The following is a 26,747-nucleotide window of genomic DNA, read 5'->3' on the forward strand; positions in this document are numbered from 1 at the left end:
ACAGCTGAGCAGAGATTGAGGGAGGCAGTAAGGTCTCGGGGGCTGGAATTTTGGCCAGTTCCCTGCAGCCTATGACCGTGGGCAAGAAGGTGCTTAACTTCTCTGGGCCTCAGTTTCCTCACCCATTAAATGGGGAGACTGGGGTCTTCACCAGCATGTCGGGAGAATAAAGGTGAGATCGTCAGTTAGGATACTTGGGAAAAAAATTAAAAAGGAACAAAGAACAAAATCCATGAGGATTGATTCTGCTCTCCATTGTCTATTATCTTAGATTACATTTCAGCTGACAGCCCAGGGGAAGAAAAATTCATTGCCCATTAGGAAGGATGGCTTTCTTTCAGTCGTCTGTCTCATTATTTTCAGCTGTGCTTGTTAACTTGCTCCCTTTAAATTTCCCCGGGGCAGTTGTGTTCACCTGGCTTCTTCTAACGTGGGCTCTCGTTCACAAATAGCAGGTAGGTTCCAGCAGAGAGTAAGCACAGAGAACAACGTAAGCCCGACAATCTCAAAATTGCAGGTGGGTTTAAAGGAGAATTTTGGAAAAGACTAAAAAGGTTTTTTTCTCTGCCACTCTTTTGGTGGTAGACAAGGCGCTTTATTATGGCACTGGATTCGGGCAAAGGAGAAGCTTTGGCTGTTTATTTTGGACACCAGCATAGCCTTCAGCACGATGAGGAAGGATGGGCAGCTGGAATTTGGTATTCCAAATTCTTTCATTCAATCATATTTATTGAGCGCTTACTGTGTGCAGAGCACTGTACTAAGCGCTTGGGGAGTACAAGTCAGCAACATATAGAGACGGTCCCTACCCTTAATGAGAAGCGGACAGACTGACTTTGGGTGGGTCAGTCATTTATTTATATATTCTTCCATCTTTCAATGAGTAGCTTCTCTAAACAATAATAATGGTTGGGCTTTTAAGTACTTATTATGTGCCAAGCACTCTAGTGAGCGCTGGGGTAATAATAATAATAATAATGGCATTTATTAAACACTTACTTTGTGCAAAGCACTGGGGAAGTTACAAGTTGATCAAGTTGTCCCACGGGGGCTCACGGTCTTCATCCCCATTTTCCAGATGAGGGAACTGAGGTACAGAGAAGTTAACTGACTTGCCCAAAGTCACACAGCTGACAATTGGCGGAGCTTGGATTTGAACCCATGACCTCCGACTCCAAAGCCCGGGCTCTTTCCACTGAGCCACGCTACGAGATCATCAGTCCAACTTGTACTTCCCAAGCGCTTAGTACAGTGCTCTGCTCTCAGTAAGCGCTCAATAAAGACGATTGAATGAATCAGGCCCCACGTGGGGCTCGCAGTCTAAGAAGGAAGGAGCAGAGATATTGACTCCCCGTTTCACAGATGAGGCGCAGAGAAGTTAGGGGACAGGCCCAATGTCACACAGACTAGTGGTGGAGCAGGATTAGAACCCAGGTCCTTTGAGTCCCAGGCCCACGTTCCACCCACTAGGCCACACAACTTCACCAACTTAAGACATAAGGGCTTACCCCCCCACAAGCCCCATCCCACCTGCTCCCAAACCAACCCCTTCTCCATCACCCTGCGCACCCAGCGAAGAGCCAGAGCTGCACTGAGCGCCTTGATCCTGGCTCCCTGGGGCTCATGATCCGAGATGGGGGCGGCTGACGGCAATGGATGCGCAAGGGAAGACTGAAATCAGTGACTCAGTCCAGTCGGTGATATTTATTGAGCGCTTACTATGTGCAGAACACCATATTAAGCGCACAAGAGAATACAATCCAACAGAATGAGCAGACCTGTTCCCTCCCCATGACGAGCTTACAATCTGGAGGGGGGAAGACATGGAGCAGCAGAAGGCGACCAGCACGGCAAGTAAACTGAGAAGCAAACGGTCCATTCGGCTCAGAGAATCCGTTTGCCCGCCGGAAAACCAGACAGAGGCCAACGGCCACCGCGGCGAAGAGGGAGGCAGCTACTTGTTCGTGGAGTATCGGCGAGGGTGAAGGAGCAGATGAGAAGAAATGGCCCTTCCTCTCATTTCTTCCCAAGGCCTGATTTCCTGAAACCTTGCCCCCCAGTTTTCTCCCCTACTTGAAATGTAGTCGGCACCTGAGATAAACATACATGCACAGATCTGTGCTCACACATTCACACACACGGATTTCAGTGTTCTGGGAGTGTTATTCCTTTTTTGTTTTCCTTTATGGGGTTTGTTAAGCACTTCCTATGGGCCAGGCATTGTACCGAGCACTGGGGTTGATACAAGATCATCAGGTGAGACGTTGGTCCTGGGCCCACGTGTAGCTCACAGTCGTAATGCCTGTTTTACAGATGAGGTAACCGAAACACAGAGAAGTGAAGTGACTCGCCCGAGGTCGCACAGCAGACAAGTGGAGCAGCTGGGATTGGATCCGAGGTTCTGCTTAAGAGGCCCAGGCTCTTTCCACTAGGCCACACTGCTCCATACTGCCCGCTTGTCCCAAGGTGAACTGGGGTACCCACCATCTCAAGGTCAAATGCGATCTCGTGACCGCCCGAGACAACGAAGGAGAACTCGGAAATGCCCACGCAACTGAAACCGCTAGAAAGACATCCCAGGCCAGGAATCCAGAAGATGTCCCTCACTCCTGTGCCAATCAAATAAGGTAAGGAGGAGGGGAGGGGGCAGAGATTGGGCAAGCAGAGGCTGGAAGCAGGAATATCCGTGACCTCTGACCTTCGGGACAGCGGACGAGGATCCATAGCGGAGTGGGATGCCCGCTCTGTCATCTACACTGATAGAGAGTGGCTGAGTGTCCGTGAGTGGGAGGTTGGTTCTTTGCCGGTGGTAAACATGCATAAGTGAATTCCTCCTGAGTGGGAAGCGTTCGTGGGCAGGGACTAGCTGCTTCACCACATGCGAGCAACGCCTAAGTACATTCCTTCAGATAGGGAAGCCCCAGTATAATTAAATAATCATATTCCTCCCAAAAGAGGAGGTTCAACTCTCCACGTCCAAATAATTAAACATTCGTATTCCTCCCAAAAGGGAAGTTCTCAGTTCATCGCATCCAAAATCGTTAAATAATTATATCTTTCCCGAAAGGGGAGTTCAATTCGCCGTGTGGATTCAATTTTTCCAGTCTAAGCCTTTGACTCCGGTCTCTTTTCCTCGCCGCGCCGACGCCCGAATCCATCCCCGGTTCACTAAATACCAGTGATGATCGGGGTTTGGTTACAGTGAGCGGGGGTAGTCTCTGGAACGGAGGAATCAGGCTTCATCGGTTTAGGGCCTAGGCCTGCTGTTTCTTTCGGTCTTCTCTCCCGTGACGCTCTTGCCCGACCGGGAAATGTTGACTATTTAGCAGCGAGCGCATCGCGGATCTGTACCTCTGGTTCCAACGCAGACGCGAGTGATGCTTCCTGATGCATCTGCTGGCTGCACCTGGAACCTCAGAGATGTAAACACCTTGAGAACAGGGATCGCGTCCTCTCCCAAGTGCTTAGCAGAGCGCGCTGTGCAGAGCAGGCATCCCACGCATGGGATTGATCGATGGATCGATTAGCCGATGGATTCGTGTCTGAAGGGAGAAGTCTGAGCACCAGATCTCCGGGCGCTAAGCTCCAAACACCGGCCCCCAGAACTACTACGACTGGGGTGGAAGGCAGGTCGCGATTTCAGACCTTGGAGACTCTTGAAATTCTTGAAGCTCTTTGCTGAGGATACCAGTACTTTCCCTGTTGGCCTGGATGGCAGAACTAGTATTCCACCCTCTGAAGATTCTGCTCAGATCGTTCCTACAGTTTTCGCTGACAAACACGTAGATGATTGGATCTGCCACACTGTTCACTGTGGATAAACACAGAAAGACCACCGAGGAAGTGTAGACCCTTTTCTCAAAATCACACATGTCCCCCGAGAAGCGGGAAAAGTGTAAAGCTCGGACCAGAATCACCACGTGGTAGGGGGCGAAGCAGATGAGGAAAATGACGATTATCGCTATTGCCAAGTATTTCACCTTGGTCTTTTGGCGGGGTTTCAAACTGACGCTCTTCTTGATGCTTCTGAAGATTCGGTAGTTTGTGTACACGATAATGGCGAAGGGGACGACGAAGCCGACTACGAATCTGGTGTAGTAATATTTAGCGGTCTGACTGTCGACCGGCAGAGCTTCGAAACAGGTGTGGTTCTGGGACGCTATTTGAAACACTGGGGCGTGAACCAATCCCACGGAAACGAAGACCAAGACGGAAAGGAGGACCGCCGTCCACTGCTGTCTCAGGCCTCTGGATTCCAAGGCGAACACCACGGCCCTGAAGCGGTCGATGGAAATGCAGCACAATAATAAGATGCTGATGTAGATGTTGCAAAAAAAGAGGAAGGCAATCATCTGGCAGGAAAACTCTCCTAGGTCCCACATGTGATTTTGGGTGATGTATCTTATCCAGAACGGCAGGGTGGAGATGTAGAGCAGTTCGCAGACGGACAAGAAGAACAGGTATACGGCCAACACGTTGTTTTGCTTGACTTGCTTCCACGTTAGAAACAGGGTCAGACAATTTGCCGGAAACCCTAACGCACACACGGTGGAGTACACCACGATCAGAAATGCCTTGCTCTCCTCGTACGAGACGCTGCAGTTCTGGGATTGGGCCCCAGTGGTGGTTGTGACGGTGCCGTCTGTAAGAGACGAAAAGAGATGGGTGGGAGCAGAAGAAATTTGAGTTTCCCACATCGCCGGTCCCTCGGATTTATTGAGCGCTTACTATATGCAGAGCACTGTCCTAATCGCTTGGAAGAGTACAATATAACTATATACAAGACATTCCCCACCCACAATGAGCTTGAAATCTAAAGGGGGAGGCGGACCCTAACATAAATAAATGATAGATATGTACCTAAGTGCTGTGGGGCTGGGAAGGGGGATGAATAAAGGGAGTGAGTCAGGACGACCCAGAAGGGAGTGGGAGAAGAGGAAAGGAGGGAAGGCCTCTTGGAGGAGATGGGATTTAAATGGGGAGAGAGTAGTTGTTTGTTGGATATGAGGAGGGAGGGCATTTGAAGCCAGAGGCAGAAGGTGGGCAAGATGTCGGCGGCAAGATAGACGAGCTGGAGGTACAGTGAGAAGATTGGCACTAGAGGAGGGAAATGTGTGAGCTGGATTGTAGTAGGAGAGAAGTGAGGTTTGGTAGGCGGGGACAAGGTGATTGAATGATTTAAAGCTGACTGCAAGGAGTTTCTCTTTGTTGTGGAGGTGGATGGGCGACTACTGGAGGTTTTTGAGGAGTGGGGAAATGTGGCCTGCATTTTTTTTTTTTTTTTTTTTTCAGAAAAATGATCCAGGCAGCAGAGTGAAGTAGGGACTGGAGTGGGGAGAGACAGGAGGCTGGGAGGTCAGCGAGGAGACTGATGCAGTAATCAAAGTGGAATAGGAAAAGTGCTTGGATTAACTTGGTTGCAGTTTGGATGGAGAGGAAAGGGTGGATTTTAGTGATGTGAAGGTGGGATTGGCTGGATTTGGTGATGGATTGAATATTTGTGTTGAATGAGAGAGAGGAGTGAAGGATAACGCCAAGGTGATGGGAAAGTCAGGGGGCGGATGGCATTTGGGTGGGAAGATGAGGCATTCTGTTTTAGACAGGTTAAGTTTGAAGTGTTGGTGAGACACCAACATGGCATAGAAGCAGCACGGCCTAGTGGCTAGAGCATGAGCCTGAGAGTTGGAAAGTCATGGGTTCTAATTCCGGCTCTGCCACTTGTCCGCTGTGTGACCCTGGGCAAGTCAATTCACTTCTCTGGGCCTCAGTTACCTCATCTGTAAATGGAGATTAAGATTGCGAGCCCTAAATATGTGTCCAACCCAATATGCTTGTATCCACTTCAGCGCTTAATAACAGTGCCTGGCACAAAGTAAGGACTTGACAAATACTGTAATGATTATCAATCGTTGTTATTGTTATCCAAGTCGAGATGTCTTGAGGACAGGATAGGGTGACCAATGGATTTCATTCATTCATTCCATCATATTTATTGAGCGCTTACTGTGTGTAGAGCACTGTACTAAGCACTTGGGAAGTCCAAGCTGGCAACATATAGAGACGGTCCCTACCCAACAGCGGGCTCACAGTCTAGAAGGGGGAGACAGATGACAAAACAAAACATATTAACAAAATAAAATAAATAGAATAAATATGTACAAATTAGAGTAATAAATACGTACAAACATATACAGGTGATATACATATATTCAAAAGTATTTATTGAGTGCTTACTGAGTACAGAGCACTGTTCTAGATGCTTGGGAGAGTAAAATAGAACAGAGCTGGTAGACACATTCTCTGCCTGAAACAAACTTAAAGTCTAGAGGGTGAGACAGACGTGGACGTAAGTGCGATGGGGATGAAGAAGGGGTGAATAAAATGTGCTAATCCAAATACAAGGGAACGAGTGGGAAAAGAGGAAATGAGGGCTTGTGGGGGGGGTGGGGGGAAGGCTTCCTAAAGAAGATGTGCATTTAATAAGGATTTGAAGGTTGGGGGAGAGTGTTCATCTTTTAGACTTGAAGAAGGAGGATTTATTTTATTTATATATTTATAATATATTATATATATATATATTTAATATATTTATTTATTTTATTTTGTTAGTATGGTTTTGTTCTCTGTCTCCACCTTTTAGACTGTGAGCCCACTGCTGGGTAAGGACTGTCTCTATATGTTACCAACTTGTACTTCCCAAGCGCTTAGTACAGTGCTCTGCACACAGTAAGCGCTCAATAAATACAATTGATGATGATGATGAAGGAGGGTGTCGCAGGAGCTGGGAGAGGGATTGGTGGTGAGATACCAATCTCTCTCTCGCTCGCTGTCTCAGTTATGGTTTGGGGCAGGGAGGAAGTCTCGTTAAAACCCTTCTCTCTCCCCTGAGGGATGAGGCTGCTCCGGTGGAAACGGTGGCTTTTTCCAGACCTTTCCACCCGCCGCTCTGTCCTTCCAGACGTTAACAACCCTGCCCACGACAGGTTCAAATTCTCCTGCTGAGATCCTTAGTACGAGCTCTATCGTGCCAGAAAACCTAACGGGAAAAGATTGGGTGGACTCGGAAATTTTCTGTGCCGCTTCTCAAGACTGCAGAGGACTCATTCAATCATATTTATTGAGTGCTTACTGTGTGCAGAGCACTATACTAAGCGCTTGGGAAGTACAAGTTGGTAACATATAGAGACGGTCCCTGCCCAATAGCGGGCTCACAGTCCAGAAGATCGGATGGCAGTTTCCTCCCACAAGATTGTAAACCCCTCGAGGACTGGGCTCATGTCTACCCACTGCGAGCTTAGTACAGTGCTCTGCATACTGTAAGCGCTCAATACATACCATAGATTGATCTGTTGGCATTGATCATTTATCTCTTTCTCCCCCTCTAGACTGTAAGCTCGTTATGAGGGAACGTCCCTGCTAATTCTGTTATATTGTACTCTCCCAAGCACTTAGTACAGTGCTCTGCACACAGTAAGAGCTCAGTACATACACTGATTAATTGATGTGGGAAGGGATCGTGTCTGTTTTAGACTGTGAGCCCACTGTTGGGTAGGGACTGTCTCTATATGTTGCCAACTTGTACTTCCCAAGCGCTTAGTACAGTGCTCTGCACACAGTAAGTGCTCAATAAATACGATTGATTGATTGATTGTTTTATTGCTATATTATACTCTCCCAAGTGCTTAGTACAGTGCTCTGCACATGGTAAGCACCCAATAAATATGACTGATTGATGAAGTCTTCATAGTGGGCTGCCTAACAGCTGTTGAAATGAAAAATCATCGCCACCTCTGTTGTTGAGATTGTTTACGCGGAATATGCTAGATGACTTTTTCCACCTCTTCGAGGAAGGGGTTGATTCAGTCCCCCACCTAAGGTCATGGAGCAGTTGGGCTAGAAAATATTCATTCATTCGTTCAATCATATTTATTGAGCACTTACTGTGTGCAGAGCACTGTACTAAGCGCTTGGGACGGTACAACAGGAAACAAATAGAAACCTTTCCCAGCCTACGGACGCTTTTTTTTCTTCCACTCCCCTTTCTCCACTCATTTTGTGGGGAGAGAGGGAGCTAAACCAATGTTCTCTATCCATTAGGCCACACTGCTTCGACCAGATAATCACACTAAGGTCCTGGGACGGTCGGAGCCACAAGGGCGAGAGAATGGGGAAAGTCAAAAGACTCTTTCTTACTCTGCATGTCCACATTCACGAAACCTCAGCTTTCTGCTTAGATCCAGGTTCAAACTCTCCTCGGGTAGCCCAGGAGCGCCTCTCCAAAGGTCCAAAGCCAACCGCGACCTGGAAAGTGAAATTTAAGACGGGTTATGGAAGGACCACTGAACCCCCGTCTTACCTCCTTCCCTTCCCCACAGCACCTGTATATATGTATATATGGTTGTACATGTTTATTACTCTATTTATTTATTTATTTATTTATTTTACTTGTACATTTCTATCCTACTTATTTTATTTTGTTGGTATGTTTGGTTCTGTTCTCTGTCTCCCCCTTTTAGACTGTGAGCCCACTGTTGGGTAGGGACTGTCTCTATGTGATGCCAATTTGTACTTCCCAAGCGCTTAGTACAGTGCTCTGCACATAGTAAGCGCTCAATAAATATGATTGATTGACTGATTGATTGAACCGTAACATTCATGGCTCAGGGGCAAGAGCCCGGGCTTTGGAGTCGGAGGTCACGGGTTCGAATCCCGACTCCGCCACGTGTCTGCTGTGTGACCTTGGGCTAGTCACTTCACTTCTCAGAGCCTCAGTTTCCCTCATCTGTAAAATGGGGATGAAGACTATGAGCTGTTACTCTATTTATTTATTTATTTATTTTACATGTACCTATCTATTCTATTCATTTTATTTTGTTAGTATGTTTGGTTTTGTTCTCTGTCTCCCCCTTCTAGACTGTGAGCCCACTGTTGGGTAGGGACCGTCTCTATATGTTGCCAGCTTGTACTTCCCAAGCGCTTAGTACAGTGCTCTGCACACAGTAAGCGCTCAATAAATACGATTGATTGATTGATTGACAACTTGATCACCTTGAATCCCCCCAGCACTTAGAACAGTGCTGTGCACATAGTAAGCGCTTAACAAATACCATTATTATTATTATTATCCAAAACTACCATTCTGTATCTTAAGCCGCGTGGGAGGAGCAGCTCACATTTGAGCTCAGTTGAGATCAGCTGGGGGAGGAGGGCATTGAGAGTAGGTTTTCAATCATTCATTCATTCATTCAATTGTATTTATTGAGTGCTTACTGTGTGCAGAGCACTGTACTAAGCCCTTGGGACGTCCAAGTCGGCAACATTTCTAGACTGTGAGCCCGCTGTTGGGTAGGGACTGTCTCTATGTGTTGCTGACTTGTACTTCCCAAGTGCTTAGTACAGTGCTCTGCACACAGTAAGCGCTCAATAAATACGATTGATTGATCTAGAGACGGGCTCGCAGTCTAGAAGGGGGAGACAGACAACAAAACAAAACAGAATAGTGCCTGGCACATAGTAGACACTTAACAAATACCATCATCACTATTATAACACCGTAACAGACACACTCCCTCCCCACAATGACTTTACAGTCGAGAGAGGGAGGCAGACATTAATCAGTCAGTCAATTGTATTTATTGAGCGCTGTGTGCAGAGCACTATACTAAGCACTTGGGAGAGTAGAGAAGCCAATCAATTGATCAATAAATGGTATTTCTTGAGCGCTTACTTTGTGAAGAGCATTGTATTAAGCCCTTGGGAGAGTACAACAGAATAAGCAGGCATTGCCACTTGTCAGCTGTGTGACTTTGGGCAAGTCACTTAACTTCTCTGGGCCTCAGTTCCCTCATCTGTAAAATGGGGATTAAGACTGTGAGCCCCACGTGGGACAACCTGATCACCTTGTAACCTCCCCAGCGCTTAGAACAGTGCTTTATACATAGCGCTTAACAAATTTATTCTATTTATTTCATTTTGTTAATATGTTTTGTTTTGTTGTCTGTCTCCCCCTTCTAGCCTGTGAGCCCGCTGTTGGGTAGGGACCGGCTCTAGATGTTGCCAACTTGGACTTCCCAAGTGCTTAGTACAGTGCTCTGCACACAGTAAGCACTCAATAAATACGATTGAATGAATGAATGAATGAACTAATACCATCATTATTATTATTCCCTGCTCCTAACAAGCTGCCTGCCTACTTGTTTTGTTGTCTGTCTCCCCCTTCTAGACTGGGAGCCCGTTGTTGGGTAGGGACCGTCTCTGTATGTTGCTGACTTGGACTTCCCAATCGCTTAGTACAGTGCTCTGCACACAATAAGTGCTCAATAAATACGATTGAATGAATGAATGAATTGTCTCTGTTGCCGAACTGTACTTTCCAAGCGCTTAGTACAGTGCTCTGCCCACAGTAAGCGCTCAGTAAATATGATTGAATGAATGAATGAATTGTCTCTGTTGCCAAGCTGTACTTTCCAAGCACTTAGTACAGTGCTCTGCCCACAGTAAGCGCTCAATAAATATGAATGAATGAATGAATTGTCTCTGTTGCCAAACTGTACTTTCCAAGCACTTAATACAGTGCTCTGCCCACAGTAAGCGCTCAGTAAATACGATTGAATGGAATTACGCTCCAGAGGGGGAGGCAGACCTTCAAAGGAGTAAATAAATAATTTGTAATATAGAATTTAAAGCTATGTACATAAGGCCCTGGGTGAGAGGGATGAGAATCCCAGCTCTGCTACTTGTCTGCTGTGTGATTTTGGGTAAGTCGCTTCACTTCTCTATTCCTCAGTTATCTCATCTGTAAAATGGGGATTAAGACCGTGAGCTCCATTGGAGACAGGGACTGTCTCCAACCCAATTAGCTTGTATCTATCCCAGCGCATCCTTAGTACAGTTCCTAGCAAATAGTAAGCACTTTCTAGACTGTGAGCCCGCTGTTGGGTAGGGACTGTCTCTATATGTTGCCAACTTGTCCTTCCCAAGCGCTTACTACAGTGCTCTGCACACAGTAAGCGCTCAATAAATACGATTGAATGAATGAATGAATGAACAAACACCATAATTACTAAGAGGAGTAGTAGTAATAGTAGTTGTGGACAGGGAATGTGTCTGTTATTATTGAGAATTATATTATTATTATTAATGTGTCTATTATTGAGAAGCAGCGTGGCTCAGTGGAAAGAGCTCGGGCTTTGGAGTCAGAGGTCATGGGTTCAAATCCCGGTTCCACCAATTGTCAGCTGTGTGACTTTGGGCAAGTCACTGGGCCTCAGTTCCCTCATCTGGAAAATGGGGATTAAGACTGTGAGTCCCGTGTGGGACAACCTGATTACCTTGCAACCCCCCCCCCCCCCCGCAAGCGCTTAGAACAGTGCTTGGCACATAGTAAGCGCTTAATAAATGCTATCATTATTATTATTATTATTCTATGGTTTTATTGCACTCTCCTGAGCTCTTAGTGCAGTGCTCTGCACACAGTAAATGCTCAATAAATACAATTGATTGATCTAGAGTAGTAGTATTTATTAAGTTTTTACTATGTGCAGAGCATTGTACGAAGCGCTGGGAGAGAATACACCGGTGAAAATGAAGCACGGTCTCTGGCCCTGGTGGGGCACACAGTCTAAAAAGTGTGGTGATTGGCCCAGAGCAAGCCCTTCAAAATATATTGAAATTATTATTGTTGTTGTTATTGTTATTATTATTATTATTATTATTATCATTATCATTATATCGGGAAACAGCGTGGCTTAGTGGAAAGAGCCCGGGCTTGGGAGTCAGAGGTCAAGGGTTCTAATCCCGGCTCCACCACCTGTCCGCTGTGTGACCTTGGGCAAGTCACTTTACTTCTCTGGGCCTCAGTTCCCTCATCTGTTAAATGGGGATGAAGACTGTGAGCCCCCCGTGGGACAACCTGATCTCCTTGTAACCTCCCTAGCGCTTAGAACAGTGCTTGGTACATAGTAAGCACTTAACTTATTATTAATAATGGGTTCAAATCCTGGTTCTGCCTATTGTCAGCTGTGTGATCTTGGGCAGCTCACTTCACTTCTCACAGAGAAGCAGTGTGGCTCAGTGGAACGAGCCCAGGCTTTGGAGTTGGAGGTCATGGGTTCAAATCCCAGTTCCACCAATTGTCAGCTGGGTGACTTTGGGCAAGTCACTTCACTTCTCTGGGCCTCAGTTCCCTCATCTGGAAAATGGGGGTGAAGACTGTGAGCCCCCCGTGGGACAACCTGATCACCTTATAACCTCCCCAGCGCTTAGAACAGTGCTTGGCACATAGTAAGTGCTTAACAAATATCATTATTATCAGTCAGGCCAAGAGTGTCTCTTGTCCTCCCCATCCCCCCCGCCTTACCTCCTTCCCCTCCCCACAGCACCTATATGTATATATATATATATGTTTGTACATATTTATTACTCTTTATTTATTTTACTTGTACATATTTATTCTATTTATTTTATTTTGTTAATATGTTTCGTTTTGTCGTCTGTCTCCCCCTTCTAGACTGTGAGCCCGCTGTTGGGTAGTGACCGTCTCTATCTGTTGCCAACTTGGACTTCCCAAGCGCTTAGTACAGTGCCCTGCACACAGTAAGCGCTCAATAAATACGATTGAATGAATGAATGTTGGGTAGGGACCGTCTCTGGTGCCAACTTGGACTTCCCAAGCGCTTAGTACAGTGCCCTGCACACAGTAAGCGCTCAATAAATACCAATTGAATGAATGAATGTTGGGTAGGGACCGTCTCTGTTGCCAACTTGGACTTCCCAAGCGCTTAGTACAGTGCCCTGCACACAGTAAGCGCTCAATAAATACGATTGAATCAATGAATGTTGGGTAGGGACCGTCTCTGTTGCCAACTTGGACTTCCCAAGCGCTTAGTACAGTGCACTGCACACAGTAAGCGCTCAATAAATAGGATTAAATGAATGAATGAATTCATGCTCCGGGGCTTTGCTGCCACCCATTGACCAAACCAGATAAAGTCAACTAAAGTGCCTGAATGAAGCCAATCAATCAATCATATTTATTGAGCGCTTACTATGTGCAGAGCACTGTACTGAGCGCTTTTTTCTATGGCATTTGTCGAGCGTTTACTATGTGCCAGGAATGGGGTAGATATAAGCTAATCAGGTTGGACACAGTCCATGTCCCCATGAGGAGCTCACGGTCTTAATCCCTATTTTACACAGAAAAGCGCTCAATAAATACCACTGATTAATTGATTCCAAAATCATTTCTCCCTTCCCCGTGAGGTTCAGGCCTTCTCCCATCCCCCCGCCCCTGGAACTGTTCTGGTCGCCCCTAATCTCCCCACTCCTCTCCCACCCAAGACAACTTATGACTTCTTCAATAACTTGATAGTAATATTTGTTAATAATAATAATAATGATGGTATTTGTTCAACTTTTGACTTCTTCAATAACTTGATAATAATAATAATAATTGTTAAGCGCTTACTAGGTGCCAAGCACCGTTCTAAGCGCTGGGCGAGATACAAGGTAATCAGGTTGTCCCAGGTGGGACTCACAGTCTTCATCCCCAATCTCCAGATGAGGCAACTGAGGCCCAGAGAAGTGAAGTGATTCGCCCAAAGTCCCCCAGCTGACAAGTGGTGGAGCCGGGATTAGAACCCACGACCTCTTACTGAGAGAAGCAGCGTGGCTCAGTGGAAAGAGCCCGGGGTTTGGAGTCAGAGGTCATGGGTTCAAATCCCGGCTCCGCCAATGGTCGGCGGTGTGACTTTGGGCAAGTCACTTCACTTCTCTGGGCCTCATCTGTCCAATGGGGATGAAGATTGAGGCCCCATGGGACAACCTGATCACCTTGTAACCTCCCCGGCGCTTAGAACAGTGCTTTGCACATAGTAAGCGCTTAATAAATGCCATCATTACTCCCAAGCCTGGGCTCTACCCACGGATCCAGCCTGCTTCTCTGAACATGATTCCCAGCTGCAGCCCTTTCCCCTCCCCGACCTCCGCAGAATCAATCAATCAATCGAATTTATTGAGCGCTTACTGTGTGCAGAGCACTGTACTAAGCGCTTGGGAAGTACAAATTGGCAACACATAGAGACGGTCCCTACCCAACAGTGGGCTCACAGTCTAGAAGGGGGAGACGGACAACAAAACAAAACATATTAACAAAATAAAATAAATAGAATAGATCTGTACAAGTAGAATAAATAGTGAGGCCTAGGCTAGAGCCCGGGCCTGGGAGACGAAAAAGGACCTGGGTTCTAATCCCGGCTATGCCACTTGTCTGCTGTGTCACCTCGGGCGAGCAGCTTTATTCGTCTGTGCCTCAGTCTCCTCAGCTGTAAAATGGCACTTAAGAAAGGTGAAGGTCTCAAAGGGATGTGGTTACTTCTTCATTACAGGGAGTCACCCGGATGGGATGACACAGCCCTTCAAAAAGGAAATGGTTTTAGTGCTCTTGTAGTGAAAGCTCTTTGTGGGCAGGTGAAATATTCTTTGCATCCCCAATTGCCACCGTGGCACCGTGGCTCAGTGGAAAGAGCCCGGGCTTTGGAGTCAGAGGTCATGGGTTCAAATCCCAGCTCCACCGATTGTCCGCTGTGTGACTTTGGGCAAGTCACTTCACTTCTCTGGGCCTCAGTTACCTCATCTGGAAAATGGGGATTAAGACTGTGAGCCCCCCGTGGGACAACCTGATCACCTTGTAACCTCACCAGCGCTTAGAACAGTGCTTTGCACATAGTAAGCACTTAATAAATGCCATCATCATCATCATCATCTCTCTCGTCTAGCCCTTCCTAATAATAATAATCGTGGTATCTGTTAAGTGCTTACTATATGCCAAGCACTGTTCTAAGCACTGGGGTGGATGCAAGGTAATCAGGTCAGTCCCATGTGGGGCTCACAGCCTCAATCCCCATTTTACAGATGAGGAAACTGAGACACAGGGAATTTAAGTGATTTGCCCAAGGTGACAGGGCGGACAAGTGGAGGAGCCGGGATTAGAACCCATGTCCTCCGCCCCCCGGGCCCGGGCTCTTGTCTCCAGGCTTTGCTGCTTCTTAATCTCACAAGATTAAAGGAGAACGCACTTCTTCCAAGCAAACTCGCTCTGTGTTTCCCACCCTCACGCAATCCCTCGAAGCCAAATCCAAGGAAACAGAAAGGAGAGGCAAGGCATTTATTTTCCATCTGACGCTTGGGTTGTTTTAGGACTCCCGGTTTCCTTTATGTCACGTGAGCGGCCGACTCTGGAGCTTGGATTCATCTTCTTGGAATCAGAAAACACCTCCTCGCCCCCGCCAGATCACGGCAAGAAGCAGAGCGAGGAGGAAGAAGAGAATGAAAATGGCCATCAGAGTGTCATTGCACTAGCAAGATACATCACCTCTACTGATGGCACTTATTAAGCGCTTACTATGTGCCAAGCACTGTTCTAAGCGCTGGGGAGGTTACAGGGTGATCAGGTTGTCCCACGGGGGGCTCCCAGTCTTCATCCCCATTTTACAGCTGAGGTCACTGAGGCCCAGAGAAGTGAAGTGACCTGCCCAAAGTCACACAGCTGACAAGTGGTGGAGCCGGGATTTGAACCCATGACCCGTGGCTTCATAGCCCAGGCTCTTTCCACTAAGCCACGCTGCTTCTCTAAACCGTAAGCTCATTGTGAGCATTCATTCATTCATTCAATCGTATTTATTGAGCACTTACCATGTGCAGAGCACTGTACTAAGCGCTTGGGAAGTCCAAGTTGGCAACGTACAGACGCGGTCCCGACCCAAAAATGGGCTCACAGTCTAGAAGGGGGAGACAGAAAACAAAACAAAACATGTAGACCACCAACTGCGTTAATATTGTATCTCCTAGCACTTAGTACAGTGCTCCGCATACAGTAAGCACTCCCTAACATTGATTATGATGATGATAATGATATGATCCTGGCAACTAAATGACCGACTGCCCCAATATTTTCATTAATAATAGTAATGATATTTGTTAATAATAATAATAATGATGGAATTTGTTAAGCACTTACTATGTGCAAATCAAAATATTTCCTCTCCACTGCCTGAGTTTCCATGGATGGCTCACCTGCCCAGGGGGATTCATTCTTGGTGGATGGGGTTGATAGGAAATAATAATAATAATAATTATTATTATTATTATAATTCTAGGCTGTGAGCCCACTGTTGGGTAGGGACCGTCTCTGTATGTTGCCAACTTGTACTTCCCAAGCACTTAGTACAGTGCTCTGCACACAGTAGGCACACAATAAATATGATTGAATGAATGAATGAATGAACAATAAACATGTACTTCCCAAGTGCTTAGTACAGTGCTCTGCACACAGTAAGCGCTCAATAAATACGATCGAATGAATGAATAATAATAATTATTATTATGGTATTTGTTAAGCACTTACTATGTGCAAAGCACTGTTCTAAGCCCTGGGGAGGATACAAGATGATCAGGTTGTCCCGCGTGGGGCTCACAGTCTTAATCTCCATTTTACAGATGAGGTAACTGAGGCACAGAGAAGTGAAGTAATTTGCCCAAAGTCACACAGCTGATGGGATTTGAACCCATGACTTCTGACTCCCAAGCCCCTGCTCTTTCCACTGAGCCACGCTGTGTTAAGCGCTTACTATGTACTAAGCACTAGGATAGATGATCAGGTCAGATACGGGCCCTGTCCCACATGGGGCTCACAATCTTAGGATGGAGTGTGGCTCAGTGGAAAGAGCCTAGGCTTTGGAGTTAGAGGTCATGGGTTCAAATCCCGGCTCCGCCACTTAGCTGTGTGACTTTGGGCAAGTCACTTAACTTCTCTGTACCTCAGTTACCTCATCTGTAAAATGGGGATTAAGACTGTGAGGCCCCATGGGACAACCTGATCACCTTGTTACCTCCCCAGCGCTTAGAACAGTGCTTTGCACATAGTAAGCGCTTAATAAATAACACCATTATTATTATTATGGAGGACAGGTACCTAATCTCTTTTTTACAGATGAGGAAATTGAAGCACAGAGATGCTAAGTGCCTTATCCAAGGTCTCACAGCAGACAAGCGGTAGAGCCAGGCTAAGGACCCAGATTTTTCCAATTCCCGGGATCGTGCTCTTTCCACTTCTCCATCTTTGTACTCCGCCCGTTAGCCCTTGCTCTTTTCCTTCCTTTAATTAGTGCCGGGATCTGGGTTAGACTACAAGCCGAACCGGCTTCAGTCTTGACGGTTTTCATTCAGTCTTGGGGCTATGTTATTGGGCCCCAAGTTGGTTGTGCGGATTACAGTGGCAATCCTGCTACTTGCTATGATTGCTATCGATTGAAGCGCTTAGTACAGTGCTCTGCGCACAGTAAGCGCTCAATAAATACGATTGAATGAATGAATGATTAAGGAGAACCACACAGATCAGAGGAAACACTAAGTATTTCAGTAGAGACTTAAGACTGTCTTCCCTCTTGCCCTGAAATGCCAGTTTGAATCAATCAATCAGTCGTATTTATTGAGTGCTTACTATGTGCAGAGCACTGTACTAAGCGCTTGGGAAGTACAAGTTGGCGACATATAGAGACGATCCCTACCCAACAGCGGGCTCATAGTCTAGAAGGGGGAGAGTTTGAAGATATTACTACGAAAGGAAAGAGATGAAATGAATTCACTTCTAGCCTTTTACTCAGCAGTTAAAGTTTTCGCCAAGCGTGAATGACAGGTAAGTTGAATTTTTTTTACCAGTCCTGTAGTCTACAGTTCATTAGATTTCTATCAGTACCAAACAATAGTCTTCATCAACAGAGGAAAGGGCGGAGTGCTATAAAAATAACTTCTGAAAGGAATTAAGGAAGTCGCAGGGGGAGGTATGGTTTGGCACATAACAGTCATGAGGGGACAAAATGTCACAACAAAAGTCAAAGCCCTTTTAGCATTCAATGTAGCAAAAAGGAAGAGGGGTAAAATGTGTAAAAACATTGTGAGCCCCTTTTTCCTCCGCTCCTCCTCCCCTCCCCATCGCCCTTACTCCCTCCCTCTGCTCTATCCCCTTCCCCGCCCCGCAGCACTTGTGTATATTTATACATATTTATTATTCTATTTATTTTATTAATGATGTGTATATAGCTGTAATTCTACTTATCTATTTTGATGTGATTGACGCCCATCTACTTGTTTTGTCTTCTTGTCTGTCTCCCCCTTCTAGACCGCGAGCCCGTCGTTGGGTAGGGACCGTCTCCATCTGTTGCCGAATTGTACTTTCCAAGCGCTTAGTACAGTGCTCTGCACACAGTCAGCGCTCAATAAGTACGATTGAATGAACAAAAGAAAGGGCAGGGAACATGTCTACCAACTCTGTAGTGTTGTTTCTCCCTGGTGCACACAATAGGTGTTCATTAGATAGTAGTAGTAGTCGTATTTATGAAGCAGCGTGGCCTAGTAGAAAGAGCATGGGCCTGGGAACTCCCAGGAGGTCATGGGTTCAAATCCTGCCTCCGCCACGTGTCTGCTGTGTGACACTGGAGAAGTCACTTCACTTCTTTGGGCCTCAGTTACTTCATCTGTAAACCGGGGATTGAGACTGTGAGCCCCACATGGGACAGGGACTGTGTCCAACCTGATTAATTTGTATCCACCCCAGCACTTAGTACAGTGCCTGGCACATAGTAAGCGCTTAACAAAGACCATCATCATTATTGTTGTCATTATTATTACGAGCATTGTACTAAACTCTGGGGAAAGGTTCACAGGTGGAAATTATTCATTCATTCATTGTCATATTTATTGAATGCTTACTGTGTGCAGAGCACTGCACTAAGCGCTTGGGATTTATTGAGCTCTTACTGTGTGCTGTACTAAGCACTTGGGAAGTAAAAGTTTGCAACATATAGAGATGATCACTACCTAACAGCGGGCTCACAGTCTAGAAGGGGAAGACAGACAACAAAACACATTAACAAAATAAAATAAATAGAATAAATACGTACAAATAAAATAAATCAATAAATAGAGTAATAAATACGTACAAACATATATACAGGTGCTGTGGGGAGGGGAAGGAATTAGACACAGTTCCTGTTGATTGATTGATTGATTGATTGTTCTTGAATTTGCTAGGTTGCTGTGGGAAGCGCCCGTATATTTACAGCCTCATACTTCAAAAGGGGGGAATATTCCATTTCAATGACATTTTGAGCAGCCTCTAAATTTTAGGAAATCTTCGCTCACAAGGAGGTAGTTTCGCAGTACCCAACAAAACCCCCTTTTTGTTTTCTCTGCTTAGCTCTCAGCCCACTCCGTCTCAGCATCCTTTGATGGTTCTTTGTTTTCTTCTCAGCCTTTCACTTTGAGCGTCCCCTCAAACCTCACGGTTCTGGGTCTTTGACGACTCTAGCTCTGCCCTCATTCTCACGACGAGGTTATCCACTCAGAGGTGTCAACTCCCATCTCTAATAATAATAATAATAATGATGGCATTTATTAAGCTCTTTACTATGTGCAATAGGTGGTTGTCCCTCTGCTTACCCCAAATCAACCTCTCTAGGCTCTGAACTCTCATCTGATTAGCTTATGTCTACACTGGCGCTTAGAATAGTTCTTGATCCGTAGTAAGGGCCTAACGCGGAGAAGCCGCGTAGCCTAGCGGATAGAGCACAGGGAGTCAGAAGGTCATGGGTTCTAATCCTGCCTCCGCCCCTTGTCTGCTGTGTGACCTGAGGCAAGTCGCTTCTCTGGACCTCAGTTACCTCATCTGTAAAATGGGGATTGCAACCGTGAGCCCTATGTGGGGCAGAGACTGTGCCCAACCTGGTTTACTTGTATCCACCCCAGCGCTTAGTACAGTCCCTGGCACATAACAGTGCTTTGAACATAGTAAGTGCTCCATAAATGCCATTATTATTATTATTATTATAAGTGCTTAACAAATACAATCATTATTACTATTATCATTATTTCTGGGTGACCTTGGGCAAGTCACGTCACTTCTCTGGGCCTCAGTTTCCTCAACCGTAAAATGGGGATTCAATACCCGTTCTCCATCCTAATTAGACTGTGAGCCCCAAGTGGGACAGGAACTCTGTCTAATCTCATTCATTTGTACTTACCCCAGCATTTAGAAGGGCACTGTACTAAATGCTTGGGAAGTACAAGTTGGCAACCTCTAGAGACACTCCCTATCCAACAATGGGCTCACATTCTGGAAGGGGGAGATTCGTATCAAAGTTCTAAAAACATGTTGTCACATAAGGAAATCTGAATTGTTACAGAATTCAGAAAATCGTTGAATGGAGAAATTTCTACATTCTCTAGAGGAGGTTATTAATAATAATAATATCATCTGTGGCATTTAAGTACTTATGTGCCAAGCACATAATTTAACTGGGGTCAATACAAGACAATCAGGTTGGACCCAGGCCCTGTCCCACATCGGGTTCACATGTAAGAAAGAATAAAGGCCTTTATTCTTCATTTTACAGATGATGACACTGAGGCTAAGAGAAGTTAAGTGACTGCCCAAGGTCACACGAGAAAGGCAGCTGTGAGCTCACTGTGGGCAGGGAGCGTGTCTGCCGATTCCGTTGTGTCGTACTCTCCCAAGAGCTTAGAACAGTGCTCTGCACATAGTAAGCGCTCAAAAAATACCATGGTTTGCTTGATTGATCATCCGCTATAATAATCCTGTCTAATCTCCAGCCTCCCTGACATCTCCCCTGGGGAACTGTGGAAACCAGATGAAAATTTGAATTCCTCATTTTCCCTCCTAAGGTTTCTCCTCCTCCTGTTCCATTAATGTTGACAACCCTCCACCCTCCCTTACCCAGAGACTTTTATGTTCTTTTAATGGTATTTGTTTAAGCGCTTATTATGAGCCAGGAACCATACTAAGCCCAGGGGTAGATGATTAGGGGTCTACCCCTGGGGTAGCTAACCAGTTTGGACACAGTCCCTGTCCCACAAAGTGCTCTGAGATAACTGAGAAACAGAGAAATGAAGTGACTTGCCCAAGGTCATACAGCAGACAGGTGGTGGAGCTGGGATTAGACCCCAGGTCATTCTGAGAGTTCACCTCTTCCAAGAGGCCTTCCCAGACTGAGCCCCCTTTTTCTTCTTCTCCTCCCCATCTCCTTCCCCTCCCCACAGCACCTGTATATATGTTTGTACAGATTTATTACTCTATTTGTTTTACTGGTACATATTGACTATTCTATTTATTTCGTTAATGAGCTTTACTTCTAATGTGAGCCTGTTGTTGGGTAGGGAGCGTCTCTAGAGGTTGCCAACTTGTACTTCCCAAGCATTTAGTACAGTGCCCTTCTAAATGCTGGGGTAAGTACAAATGAATGATGATTAGACAGAGTTCCTGTCCCACTTGGGGCTCACAGTCTAATTAGGATGGAGAATGGGTATTGAATCCCCATTTTACGGGTGAGGAAACTGAGGCCCAGAGAAGTGACGTGACTTGCCCAAGGTCACCCAGAAATAATAATAATGATGATAATAGTAATAATGATTGTATTTGTTAAGCACTTATAATAATAATAATAATAATAATGGCATTTATTAAGCGTTTACTATGTGCAAAGCACTGTTATTATGTAAAGCTTTACATCTAGCTTTACTTCTATTTCTTCTGATGACTTGACACCTGTCCACATGTTTTGTTTTGTTTTGTTGTCCATCTCCCCATTCTAGACTGTGAGCCCGTTGTTGGGTAGGGACCGTCTCTATAGGTTGCCGACTTGTACTTCCCAAGCGCTTAGTATGGTGCTCTGCACACAGTAAACGCTCAATAAATACGACTGAATGAATGAATGACTCCTAGGCCCGAGCTCTATCCACTGGGCAACACTACAAGCTTGCAAACCACACAGTCACGCCCCAGCCCCAGACTATAAACTCACTGTGGGCAGGGAACCTGTCTACCAACTCTGTTGTATTGGGCTCCCCCGAGTGCTTAGTACAGTGCTCTGCACACAGTAAGCGCTCCATAAATACCACTGATTGGGGCTCTTTTTAACTCTTCTTTGTCTGTTACCTCTCCTATTCAGTCAGTCTCCAAATCTGGATGGTTCTTCCTCCTTAACATTTCACGATCTGCCCCCTTCTTCCCCTCGCTGGTCTTTCCGTCTCAGCTTTTTTCCATCGACAGCCTAACCCACGTACAGCCATGTGCCTGAGTTTAAGCAGTCATTGCTGACATTTACCTCACTTAAAAGACTTAAACTTCATTGACCCTTCGATGCCCTCCATCCAGTCAGCCCATCCCAGTCCTCCCCTTTCCACGCTTCGCGCCGTCCGCACCCCACAGCCTCAAAAGTACGTCCTCTCCGTCATGGGGAAGCTTCCCTTCATCCTTTACCTGTTCCTGAAGCAGTCACCCCTCCTCCTCGCCATCACTTGTAACTTGTCTCTCCCTGGATGACACGGTCTCCCCCGCTGCTCTCTCCAGAGGGGCCTCATCTTCTCCCACTCCCCCAGACTCACTGGGAAAGGAGGAGGTGTCAGCTTCCATCTCATTCCCCACGGCTGCTTTTACCCCATTCCATCTCCCCCATCCCTTTAATAGTAATAATGGCATTTATTAAGCGCTTACTATGTTCAAAGCACTGTTCTAAGCACTGGTGAGGTTAGAAGGTGATCAGGTTGTCCCACGGGGGACTCACAGTCTTAATCCCCATTTTACAGGTGAGGTAACTGAGGCCCAGAGAAGTTAAGTGACTTGCCCACCCAAAGTCACACAACTGACAATTGGCGGAGCAGGGATTTGAACCCCTGACCTCTGACTCCAAAGCCCGGGCTCTTTCCACTGAGCCACGCTGAGCTGCTGTCTTTGAATCCCATATTCATTCATTCATTCAATCGTATTTATTGAGCACTTACTGTGTGCAGAGCACTGTACTAAGCGATTGGGAAGTACAAGTTAGCAACATATAGAGACGGTCCCTACCCAACAGCGGGCTCACGGTCTAGAAGGGGGCCTAGTAACGGTCATCTACTGCCCCCCAGGTCCCACCTCCAACTTCTTTAACCATTTTCATCCCTTTCTCCCGTTCCTTCTCTCTTTCTCCATGCCTGTATTGATCCTTGGGACTTCAATATCCATGTAGAGATTCCCGATGGTGCTTCCGCTGACTGCCTTCTAACACTCCTCAACTCCACTGGCCTCCTGCTCCACTCCACCTCACCAAATCACCAACTTGGACACTCACTCGATCTCCTCATCTGTAGCCACCGCGCAATCTCACCGCTCACCGACTCTGAACTCCCTCTATCTAACCACAACCTCCTCCCTCGCCTCCTCTCCTGCACACTTCCTCCCTGCAAATCTGTGCCGTTCCCCTCCAGAGACCTCCCATCTTTTGACCCCATCCAGTTTTCTCAACTCAACAGGCCCCACTTAGTCTCCACACCCAAACTACCTTCCCTTGATGACCAAATTGATGCTCTCAACACCACCCTCTCTACTGAATTCAACTCACTCGCTCCCCTATCCCTTCGTCGATCTCGTACTTCCAACCCACAGCTCTGGATCACCTCCACGGCTTCCTTTCCTTTCCTTTCCTTTCCTTTCCTTTCCTTTCCTTTCCTTTCCTTTCCTTTCCTTTCCTTTCCTTTCCTTTCCTTTCCTTTCCTTTCCTTTCCTTTCCTTTCCTTTCCTTTCCTTTCCTTTCCTTTCCTTTCCTTTCCTTTCCTTTCCTTTCCTTTCCTTTCCTTTCCTTTCCTTTCCTTTCCTTTCCTTTCCTTTCCTTTCCTTTCCTTTCCTTTCCTTTCCTTTCCTTTCCTTTCCTTTCCTTTCCTTTCCTTTCCTTTCCTTTCCTTTCCTTTCCTTTCCTTTCCTTTCCTTTCCTTTCCTTTCCTTTCCTTTCCTTTCCTTTCCTTTCCTTTCCTTTCCTTTCCTTTCCTTTCCTTTCCTTTCCTTTCCTTTCCTTTCCTTTCCTTTCCTTTCCTTTCCTTTCCTTTCCTTTCCTTTCTTTCCTTTCCTTTCCTTTCCTTCCCTCCTTCCCTCCCTCCCTCCCTCCTTTCCTTCCTTCCTTCCTTCCTCCCTCCCTCCCTCCCTCCCTTCCTTCTTTCCTTCCTTCCTTCCCTCCCTCCCTCCCTCCTTTCCCTTCCTTCCCTCCCTTCCCTCCCTTCCTTTCCTTCCTTTCCTTCCCTCGCGCCCGACCTCCTTCCCCTCCCCACAGCACCTGTATATATGTTTGTACAGATTTATTACTCTATTTATTTTACTTGTACATATTTACTCTTCTACTTATTTCATTTTGTTAATATGTTTTGTTTTGTTGTCTGTCTCCCCCTTCTAGAGTGTGAGCCCACTGTTGGGTAGGAACCGTCTCTATATGTTGCCAACTTGTACTTCCCAAGCGCTTAGTACAGTGCTCTGCACACAGTAAGTGCTCAATAAATATGATTGAATGAATGAATACTAAGTGCTTGGGAAGTACAAGTCGGTAACATATAGAAACGGTCCCAACCCAACAACGGGCTCACAGTCTAGAAGGGGGAGACAGACAACAAGACAAAACATGTAGACAGATGTCAAAATCATCAGAACAAATAGAATTAAAGCTAGGTGCATACCATTAACAAAATAAATAGTACATATGTACAAGTAATAAATAGAGTAATAAATCTGTACAAATATATATGCAGGTGTTGTGGGGAGGGGAAGGAGGTAGGGTGGGGGGATGGGGAGGAGGAGAGGAAAAAGAGGGCTCAGTCTGGGAAGGCCTCCTGGAAGAGGTGAGCTCTCAGTAGGGATTTGAAGGGAGGAAGAGAGCTAGCTTGGCAGATGTGTGGAGGGAGGACATTCCAGGCCAGGGGAAGGACATGGGCTGGGGGTCATTGGCGGGACAGGCGAGAACGAGGTACAGTGAGGAGACTAGCAGCAGAGTGCACGAGCCGTGGAGTGCTGCTGGTGGAAATCTAGATCTCAGGCTGATTTTGTCCACTTCAAGTTTATCCTCTGCCCAGCAAAATTATTTCTCCACCCTTATTGACACCAATGCCCATCACGCTCACCAGTTGTTCCAAACATTTAACTCCCTCCTCAAACCCCCTGTCCCTCCACCTCCTCCCATCCCTTTTCCCCAATGACCCGGCCACCTACTTTCTTAAGAAGATTGACACTGTCAGGCGTGATCTCCCTAAAATCTCTCCTGTCCTCCCTCAGTCTTTCCCCCCACCCCTTCCTCAACTCTCCCCTATTTCCCAGCAGTATCTCTAGAGAAGATCTGCTGCCTTCTCTCAAAATCCACGCCCTCTCCCATCAGTGTCACCCTGACATGCTCCCTTAATTCATCCCTCCATCCCAGCCCCACGGCACTTTTGTCCATATCTATCTTTTACTTATTTATATTAATGTCTGTCCCCCCCTCTAGACTGTAAGCTCGTTGCAGGCAGGGCATGTGTCTGTTTATTGTTGTATCGTACTCTCCCCAGCTCTTAGTACAGTGGTCTGCACACAGTAAGCGCTCAGTAAATGCGACTGAATGAATGAATCAATCCCCTTCATCTGCACATTCGACCCCATTCCTTGGCACCTTATCAAAACACTCACCCCCTCCCTTCTTCCCTCCCTAACTGCCTTCTTCAACTGTTTGCTCCCTAATGGCTTCTTCCCCACTGCTTTCAAACATGGCCATGTCTCCCCTATCCTAAAAAAAAACCCTCCTTTGACCCCATGGCTCCCTGCAGTTATCGCCCCATCTCCCTCCTTCCATTCCTCTCCAAACTCCTTGAGTGAGTTGTCTCCACTGTCTCCACTGTCCCCACTTCCTCTCCTCCAATTCTCCATTTCTCTCCTTGACCCCCTCCACTCTGGCTTCTGTCTCCTTCTTCTCCTTCTTGCCAAATCCAACGGCCTCTACTCCATCCCGATCCTCCTCGACCTCTAAGCTGCCCTCGACACTGTGGACCACCCCCTTCCCCTGAAACATCATCCTACCTCTGCTAGAGATTAGAACCCAAGTCCTTCTGACTCCCAAGCCACTGAGCCACACAGTGAGAGACTGAAACGCTTGCACAAAACTTACAAGCAGTAATGCCTTGAATTTAGGTGTGATGGTGGATTAGTTTTTGCATCTGCGCATGCACATACATGCAAAGATTCATCAGTGCAAGTGAAGGACAGCTCTCTCGTCACGTGCAATATGTATTTACAAATAGCTCTACATTCATCTGTAGAGAGAGGAGCTTCGCCATCTCTCCCATGGCAGCTCCTTGGTGAACTGCTTTGGTCCAAAGAAATTCAACAAGAGTTTAGACTGTTGACTGTGAGCTCATCATGGGCAGGGAATATGTATGCATATTGTTGTATAGTACTCTCCCAAGTGTTTACTGCAGTGCTCTGCACACAGTAAGTGCTCGATAAATACGATTGATTCACTGGCTGACTGGCAAGAAGAAGCCCAAACATCGCAGGTGTGAAAAACGTGCAGCCTTTTATATCTGTTGCCACCCACAAAAACCTATGCAGCAACAAGTTAATGAAGACGTAGCTACAAGATAGACATAGTAAATTTGGTGTATATAAATATACATATTTATTTGCCTAGGAGCCAATCCGCTTGTTTCCCCATCACTGAGACTGACCCAGGATAACCTCTAAAGTCCCGGCTCTGCCACTTGCCTGCTGTGTGACTTTGAGCGAGTCACTTCATTTCTGTGGTCCTCAGTTACCCTCCTCCAACACCAACTTACTTACTGTTCCTCTTTTTCTACCTCCGACCCCCTTGCCCACATCCTTCCTCTCACCTGGAATCCCTTCCCCCTCCTTA

At 46.3% G+C, this 26,747-nt stretch overlaps 1 protein-coding gene across 1 annotated transcript; it reads right to left on the minus strand.

The window, feature by feature from the left end:
- Positions 1–3,524: 3,524 nt before the first annotated feature.
- Positions 3,525–8,284, minus strand: LOC119944755 (probable G-protein coupled receptor 132). Its single transcript, XM_038765891.1, has 2 exons — positions 8,194–8,284; positions 3,525–4,642 (listed from the first exon to the last, which is right to left on the minus strand). The coding sequence occupies exons 1-2, from the start codon at positions 8,198–8,200 to the stop codon at positions 3,609–3,611; spliced, it is 1,041 nt and encodes a 346-aa protein (XP_038621819.1). The 5' UTR covers positions 8,201–8,284; the 3' UTR covers positions 3,525–3,608.
- Positions 8,285–26,747: the final 18,463 nt, after the last annotated feature.

The sequence above is a fragment of the Tachyglossus aculeatus genome, chromosome 23 (genome assembly GCF_015852505.1).
Source record: "Tachyglossus aculeatus isolate mTacAcu1 chromosome 23, mTacAcu1.pri, whole genome shotgun sequence".
Classification (NCBI taxonomy): domain Eukaryota; kingdom Metazoa; phylum Chordata; class Mammalia; order Monotremata; family Tachyglossidae; genus Tachyglossus; species Tachyglossus aculeatus.